The sequence below is a fragment of the Populus alba genome, chromosome 17 (genome assembly GCF_005239225.2).
Source record: "Populus alba chromosome 17, ASM523922v2, whole genome shotgun sequence".
Taxonomy (NCBI): Eukaryota; Viridiplantae; Streptophyta; class Magnoliopsida; order Malpighiales; family Salicaceae; genus Populus; species Populus alba.
Genome location: NC_133300.1, coordinates 20848266 through 20857494, shown reverse-complemented (window position 1 = coordinate 20857494; position 9229 = coordinate 20848266). Strand labels below are relative to the sequence as shown.

Sequence of the window (9229 nt, the reverse complement as noted above, 5' to 3'; positions counted from 1 at the left end):
TTTTAATATGATTAATGTGTATATTTAAAGTCAAAATAAATACCGAGTTCACTCACATTTAAAGGGAAGATTTTGTTGAAAAATTTTATTCAACAGAAATATTTTAACATAAAATATTCACATATTTAAAATAAATTAAGGTAAATAAAAAATTACAAGTCTTCTGCTATCTACTACCCTTTGACTCCTCGTTTTCTTTACCGTCTTCATGGATTCTTCAAACTTCAGAATTTTTTTTTCTATCATAGAGAGGAAATTGAATCTAGTTTTTTTTTTCTCTCTCTATTTTCTTTCTCCTCTGTTCTTTATTCCCCACAACTATCTATTAAAGAAATAATGAACAAATTGGTATCTACATTTATTGATTTTATTTTAATTTTTTTCTTCTATTTTTTTTTACAATGCTATTGTTTGGGGAGGGAGGGGTTGTTTTACACTTTTACCATCAACTTATATAATACAGTTTTATCATTATTGCACCTTTTTGTTAGTTACTAGCTAGTTTTTTAGTCCATGATACGGTGAGGGTTGAATTATTTTTTCAAGTCTAAAAAAAATATAAAGACATTAGAAAGTTAAAATTTTGATTTATATTGGCCTAAAAACTTTTAAAATATCTAAATAGTGTCACATTGAACAATATATTTTTTAAAAAATTATTGTAATAATGATACATTAAATTGATTCGGGCCAACTATAGTTATTCTAGTACAATCTCGTGATGTAGGGTACAAGATTATGATAAAATCATATAATCATTCTGAAACAAATTAGAAAGTCAAATCAAATATTAAAGGCTGATTTTAAATTTAAAAAAGTGACTCGAGCAAATCTGTATTGGTGACTAGCGCAATGCCGTGGACCAGGAAAATTTTTTCAAAACCAAGAATAAAATAGTTAAGGCAACGCAAGAATTTCTAAAAAAGTACAAGAAATCTAAGACTTGGGTTATTAAGCCGAATATGTTTAATAATTTAATAATATGAAAAACTAAGCAAATTTGTTAATCTTTTAAAATCATAACTCGTAAAATTTCATACTTGAACTTAAATAAAAAAAAGCTCAATTCTCAACCAATTTAATATTGAAGGATAAAATTGAGAAAAAATCAATTAAAAAAATTAACCAAAGCAATAAAATGAGGATAAACCTGCTAAAAAAAGTGAATGAAGATGAAATAGTAAGAAAAAATAAATTTTGTAAATTATCTCAAAAAAAAAAATTAAAAAAATGAGGACTAATTCTAGAGTTGAAAAATTAAAGAATGATAAAATTGAAAAAAAAAATTAATTTAAAATTATTTTTTTCAAATAAAAAATTATAATTAAAAAAATAAAAATTAAATATGAGGGAAAAAAAATTGAAGAGCTATTGTGATTTTTTTTCAGTGCGCATATCGAGATGAAGGAGAAAAAATAAGGAGAAAAAATAAAATCAAACCGGCATCAAAATCCAATGGTATCAACATGCACATACTGCTTGGGAAGAAAAGAGATGCCAAGAAGAATCTAATGACGTGGCAAAATAGTGGCTTCAACCACCAGAGTCATTTGCTTGCGTTGCTAAAAAATGATGGAATTGCACGTGTTAACAACTTTTTAATTTGTTTCATTTTAATGATTAAATGATCAGACCAAATAATTATCACAAAAAACCACAATGAAATGATAAATAAGCCCCTGTAGCATTGTTTTAAGAATTTTAAATTTAACAGCAATCATCATTATATTGGTCTTAAAAAAGTGAAAAATCAATAATGCTTCTAGATTATAGTTAAATGTTTTCTAAAGGGCATTCAAGTAATTTAAATGCACAAAAATTTTGAAAAATCAAAATTCCAGTGTTTCAATCTAGAATAAATTATATTTTTGCTACAGATCACACTCTTTCTGTTAATATATTAACTCTTGTTGTAGGTCCAAAAAAATTAACTTTAAGAGATAAAGGAAAGAAAATAAAATATAAACACGAAATTTTATTTGATTAAAGTTACATCCATAAACGGAAAGGAAAGGAAATTCCTCTATCAATCATCAACACAAAATACAAAACAATGGTAATTGTTTTTTTATTAAAATATAGAGGTTTTGGAGACTCAAAATCCTCATCGCTGTACACTCAATGCACTCTGGATGTTCTGACAGCTAAAAAAAAATAAAATACACACAAGGCAAGTCAAACGGCTACCTTTCGAAACACCACAACAGGCCCTGCACATTCGGGACACAGGCCCCATAATAATCAATATATTAACAGAGGTTACAATCTCCTGCTCTTCACATTGAAATTGTGGTAACCAATCGATATATTGGGGACATGAGATATCTTGGGCCAGTCTTCCCCTGTATCCTGTTGACACCTCTGTTCCATCAAGGGACATGACCTGATGTACAGAGAGAAGAGATCACAAGGCAGGCTGCCTTCTGACAAGGATTGGAGCTTAGGGCAGTCTTTGAGTTCGAGTCCATAAAGGAACGTGAACCCTTGAAGTTCCAGAGACGTCAGATTTGGAAGATCACAGATTGAAAGAAATGTGAACGGCGCGGGGAAGAACGAACGTTGCTTGAGGGAGGATTCCACTTCATCACTGTAATCTAATGATAAGGTTGAAAGAGAAGGGAATCTACCCATACCCCATTTGTCACAGCCAGCAAGGAGTTTTCTGCAACCTCGGATCACTAATGATTTTAATTTGGAAGGCGAACTCAATCCAGAAGATGAAGACAAACCCATTCCGAGAAATGGCTCAAGTTGACCACAATTATATAATTCCAGATTCTCAAGAGAAGGGAGGAGGCAATGCACTGTTTTCAAATTTGAACAATGTTCTAGTGAAAGAAGTTTCAAATTGGGATACTCGCACGCTTCCGAATTTCCATTACTGTTGCCAGCAAGCGGTTCTGATGAAGCGGAGAAATCCATCCCAGGCAATGACTGAAGTTTCCCACAAGCAACTATTTTTAGATTCACAAGGGAAGGTAGGGAGCAGAACAATGATTCAAAATTTGAGCAGTGTTCTATTGAAAGAATTTTCAATTTTGGGTACTTGCAGACTTTCGAATTCCAATTACTGTTGCCAGCAAGCGGTTCTGATGAAGCGGAGAAATCCATCCCAGGCAATGACTGAAGTTTCCCACAAGCAACTATTTTTAGATTCACAAGGGAAGGGAGGGAGCAAAACAATGATACAAAATTCGAGCAATGTTCAAGTGAAAGAATTTTCAATTTGGGGTACTTGCAGACTTCCGGATTCCCATTACTGTTGCCAGCAAGCGGTTCTAATGGAGCGGAGAAATCCATCCCAGGCAATGACTGAAGTTTCCCACAAGCAACTATTTTTAGATTCACAAGGGAAGGGAGGGAGCAAAACAATGATTCAAAACTTGAGCAATTTGATAATGCAAGGGTTTCCAAAGTCGGACAGCCACTGCAAAAGGATTCGGTAGACATGGAATCACCAAGAAGTTCCTCTGGTCCACAAAGGGATTTGAGCTTTGGACACCTGCTGATCTCAAGTTGCTTTAACTGGGGGAAAAGATTTAGTGGGAAGAACTCAAGGGGATAGCGAGTGATGTCAATGTTTTGTAAAGTAGAGCAAGCATAACCCCACTCTCCAATTTCCTGACGTATAAAATCCAAGGCATGGAATGAATCGACTGTGAGACTTCGCGAGTCAGAAGACAATTTCTCTAACTGCACCTTATGAAAATCATTAACCAGAATTATTTTACTAATGGGTGCAGGAGACCAGCCAGAAGGTGGACCCACAAGCTTGCATTTTGCAATCTCAAGCTCCACTAAAGAAGGAAGGTCGCTGGGCAGTGCTGTTAGGCTTGGACACTTTCTGATGCAAAGCACTTGAAGGCTTCGGAAAGCTCTGCCTTTAGATTTCCATTCACGCCATTGCAGCATCCTCTCAAAAGTTAGGCTTTCAAGGGATTGGAATGGATTCCCTTGGGTGGAGGGACTTCCATAGAACTCATCACCAACATACTCTAAATTATAAAAGTCTTCAATCAACAGCGTTTTTAGAGTTTTTAACTGACCAAGAGATGGTAAAGAGACACAGTATTTACATCCACTAAGCCTCAGATCGACCATATTTTCGAAAGAAGTGTGTCCTACCCATCCTGGAAGTTTTTTACCTCCGTAACCGATTATAGAAAGATCTTCCACTTTTGCACTAGGCCGCAATTCTTCAAGCACAGCTTCTTCAGTTAAAGAATCATCTGTATCCCTCCTGCCACTCCATCTTAACTCTAACTTCTTAAGATCCTTGCCCATCAAATTGGCTTCAGATGCATTTAGACCATGAGAAACATTTTGAAGGTTCCAAATACGAAGTTCTCCCAGTAGATATCTAAGCTCTCCTAGCTCATCAATTCTGCACCCATGTTGTTGTCCCACAAAAAAATCAGTCAACGTTTCAAGCTTTTTTAGTTTGCCCATTTGTGGCGGCGTCTGTTGCAATCCTGTTTCTGTAATATCAAGATGACACAGTTCAGTTAACTTCACAATGTCGGCTGGTAACTCAGCTAGATTTGGGCACTGGCGCAAGATTAATGTTTGCAAAGTGAACGTCATGCACAAAGTATCAGGTAAACTTTTTATTGATTCTCCAGAGATTTCAAGATGTCGTAGGTGTTTCAGCCAGCAAAATACATCAGGCAACTGATTTATATTAGACAAAGACAATACCCGTAGGCGATTGAATGCCTTAAGTTTCTCAACATTAACATCTCCCCAAAAGGACTCATTTGATATTGGCAAAATGGTGCGGAAACTGTGAAATCCATCGCCCACAAGATTCTTTAGGTCTTCATATCTTCTTATGCTACCACACCATAAGTGACGAGCTTTGCTCGAAACATGTGAATCACCATCATCCAAACTGACAGAAAAATCTCCACGTAAAACTTTAGCCCAACCGTGTACCAGGTCATTCATAACAAAGGATGATGTATCGTCACTTTTTTGTTGAAAAAAAGAGTAGGCTACAAGTTTTTGAAAGTACCCGTATCCTACTTCTTTCTTCCCCGTATCCCCTCCTAGAAAACCATTAGCCAGCCATAAAAGTACAATTGTCTCCCTTCGAAATGAATGATCCTTAGGAAAGAGTGAGCAGTAAACAAAGCATTGTTTAAGATTTGAAGGAAATCTATAATACCTTAATTTCATAGTAGCAAGAATAATGACCTGTTGAAGATCCTCCCTACTCAATATTTCTTCCCAGTACAAATCTGGTTTGCACCGAAGGTGTTTCCCAATCATTATTGCACGTAGAGGTATGCCACCGCACATTCCCAATACTTTCGAACGGAAATTTATATCAAATGGCAAACGAGCCTGGCTTTCTTCACCACAAAAAGCATGTTCTAAAAACAAGGCCCAGCAAGCATCATCGCTTATTTCCTTCAAATTAAAAGGTGTAACAGATGGCAGGACTGATGCTACAGTAGGACTCATCTTTCGTGCTGTAATGATGATCTTGCTCCCCTTTGCTGCAGATCCCAAAGCTGTGACTAAGAAGTTCCATTGAGCATGCTGATCATCTGCCTTCCAAACTTCATCTAATACAAGCAATAATTTCTTTCTTGTCAATCTTTTCTTAAGCTCCTTTTGAAGCTCATTTGCATCCATGGTAACACCACTGAATGAACCAATATTCTTCAGAATATCTACTACTATCCTGACAGCATCAAATTCTTGCGAGACGTAGACCCATGCTTTCAGATCAAAGCACTCTTGTACCTTCATATCAAGGTAGACAAGCTTAGCAAACGTGGTTTTACCAATACCGCCAATACCCTCTACAACAATTGCTTCTAAGCTTTTACCTTTTGCATCTTCTGATAGCAGCAAGGGCATTATGGTTTCTTTATCACAGTCCCTGCCATAAACACCATTATCAATATATGAATGTCCATCACTCCGTAGAAGATTGTGGCGGTTCTCCCCTTCTTTTGCCAACATATCAAGCTTTTCAAAAATCTTGACTAAGTTTTCTACCATTGTCTCTTCCTTATTGTTTTCGTTAGAAGTACAAAGAGAGGTGAAAACGTTCTGGATCTTATCTAGATAGCTTTGAGAGCTGGATTTCAATTCTGCTCGTCCAGCTTCATGAACAATCTCGTCCAGCAAATTTCCAGCTTCATACACGGCATGTGTAGCTTGTTGAAGCCAATTCTTCACGTCTTCATTGGTGATCTGCTTTGTCTCAGCCTCAGGGAGCATGATCTTGATAGTATTCAAAGGTTCCTTCAACTTCTCGAAGAGTCCTTCGATGAGAATTTGGCGTCTGAAGGAACCTCGAAATTCAATCGGAGAACCCAACTGCTGGACCAAGAGAACAATAGAACTGCTGAGAAATTCTGATCCAAACTCAGCTTCCACAAAGCTCAAGCATGGGAGGCTTCCCTTAAAACTCTTTATCAGACAGAGTGTACGAGCCCTTTCCTCTAACCCTCTTAGTCTCTCAAGAATATCTTTCAAGTTGTTTATAATTTCGTCCTCGGTGTTAAAATAGCCAGGTTTCAACTTTGATCCTCGAGCTTGACAAAAAATCACGTCCACCAAGTCCTCAGCTTCATGAACAACATGTTGAACATCATCGAGCCAATCCTTCACACCTACCTTGGTGGTCTGCTTCCACTCTGCATCAAGGAGTATGCTGTTGACGGATTTCAAACTTTTTGTCAACTTGAATGGGAGTCGTCCTTCAAGCAGCTTCTGGCGTTGAAAGAACCGCTGAACCTCAGGAGAATTAAACTTATGGACCAAAAGATCAACAGCACTTTTGAGAAATGCTGATCCAATCTCACCTAGAAAGGCCATAGAGAATCTTTGCAAAGGGTACGAGAGCAGAAAAATGGTGAGAGCAAAATGCAAAAGAATTGCAGGTAAGCAAAGAGAAGAGATAAGAATTTTCCTTGATTGAAGATATAACTAAGCTTATGCATTGAATTTTCCTTGATAAAGCCTAGTTCGGGGATAATATATATATATATAAAACTTTTATTTTATTAATTAGTGGTTCAATATTCACAAGGGCATTTTTTTTAATAAAAAAATTAGGAATTTAAAAGGTTAAAAATGAAATTTCAGTATAATTTATATTAATTTTTAATAGTTAATTATTTTAAAAAAATGCTAGAAGCAGCTCAAATTTTAATCATCACACACCATATCAAGATTTGCTTTTTGTTGTTGAATGGTATGGTTGTGAAGGGTACTACAGTGTGTTTGTTTTTTTCTTGCTTTTTAATGGGTACTACAGTGAAGGGTTCAAATGTTTGTTTTGTGGTTGAGGTTGTGGTTGGGTACAATTCATTTATGCACAAACCTCAAACACAAAAAAACTATTTTTTCTTGTTTTTTCTTGTTTTTTAATGGGTCCCACACCTAAACCTCAACCTCTACCTCAAATACAAACACACACTAGGTTTGTTGATTGAAATGAAAGATTTGAAAACTACAAGGACCAAAATGTTAGAAAGACGCACCTCCTAAATAGTAAAATTAAAGGAAACTGGCTATGCTTTTTTCTTTTTCTTTTTTCAATTTTGATCTTAGTTTTTTTTTTTTTTAATTCCTTTTCAATTATAACCTAAAAATCTATTTTATATTAGAGATCTTTAATTTAATGTAAAAATAATCTTTGTAATACCATATTCACAAGAACATGTATCGCAAAACATGTTCTAACACATAAAACTATATCAACATAACTTGTAATGATCATATAAAAAAAATTCATTGAGTGAAATATAAATAACAAAAAAATTTAGAGATCTAAAGAGGAAATCAACCTTAAAAAACCTGAGGTTGATGAGCAGTGAAAAAACTGAGCTCTTTTTAAATTTTTTTATTTGTTATTGTTAATGTTAATTTTTTGTTATTTTTATTTAGAAGGATGAAACGGAAGGATGAATTTACTATTTATTGAAAGATAATTTATGATATTAAATTTAAATTTTTAAAGATTTTGTTTATATGTTTGATAACTGTTGTTGTGATATTAAAATAATATTTTTTATATTTTAAAATATAAAAAATAATTTTAAATAAAAAACATAAATTTGAAGGAACAACTTTTCCAAACACGCTAACAAGTATTGATGATAAGATACACTATTTAAGAAAAAATACTATAATTTATTGCATTGATTCTGAAAGAAATTATTGAAGACAAGTCGTGATGGAGTCTCTTTCTTATCATATCTATATTGAAATTTAATCTTCAATATATATTCTTTAATATAAAACATTAATATGATTTAAACAAATTATAATAAATAAAAAATTGATCTCAAAGAACCTTGATTGACATGTTTTGGTGAAATCTAAAACCCAATAAAAATCTTTATCTCACATTAAAAAAAATAAAATTTTCCTAGTGTTTATATAATGTGTAGTTTAAGAGTTAAGATTGGGCCTGAAAAACACCTAAGTTTTTAAAATAGAAATGACCTAAACAAAGTGAGTTTTGAGCTTAAACTTATATACACATGCTAGCCTAACTCAACTTCTGCTCAAGCCTGTGCTTGGGTGTTAGTTCATTGTAAAATATTTTTAGGCCACAAGAGATTAATTTTTACCAACTTAAATTTGAGTTTTGTTAAGGTGAAGGAAAAGTTATATCTAGGGAATGAAGAGTTTTATTTTTCTAAAATAGAGTATCATTTAATTTAATTATATCTTTATAAAGAGATGTCTATTTATTTTTTTCATAACCCATTTTAGGGTTATTTCCCTATAAATTTATTTTTTTTCCTTTTTAATATAAAAATAAATAATAAATAATAATAGCTAGGAGATTGACGATGTGGAAAAAACAAGTTAAGAAAGGATTTCAGTTATACATAAAATCAAGTTGTAATTTTAGATGAAATTAGAAGTCTAATTGTATCCCATTATACTCAATATTGAAAAAACAATACAGATTCAATATCAAATTAAATTATTATTGGACAAATCTGCATAAAAAATAAGTCTAATGACATAATTAATGTTTTAATAGGTCAATTTGTTTTAATTATAGCCAAATTAAAGGTTTAATTATGTTTAAGAATTACTTTGAGTCTAATTAAAAGATTTAATTAGGTTTATACTTTAGCTGGGTCAAATGAATTTTATTAGGAGTTTAATTGGTGAAACATTAAGTATGAGAGCCTAATTTGGACTTAATTGAGAAGATTAAAATTTTAAAAGATTAAATTTAATTTTTACC

General features: G+C 33.4%; 1 protein-coding gene across 1 annotated transcript; it reads right to left on the bottom strand.

Annotated features, from left to right (window-relative positions):
* Positions 1-2259: 2259 nt before the first annotated feature.
* On the bottom strand, positions 2260-6834 carry LOC118037128 (putative disease resistance RPP13-like protein 1). The gene has a single exon (XM_073405583.1). It carries the CDS (start codon positions 6832-6834, stop codon positions 2260-2262), a length of 4575 nt encoding a protein of 1524 aa, XP_073261684.1.
* Positions 6835-9229: the final 2395 nt, after the last annotated feature.

Coding starts and splice junctions, on each gene's coding strand:
- LOC118037128 (XM_073405583.1), bottom strand. CDS start 6,834: ATGGCCTTTCTAGGTGAGATTGGATCAGCATTTCTCAAAAGTGCTGTT.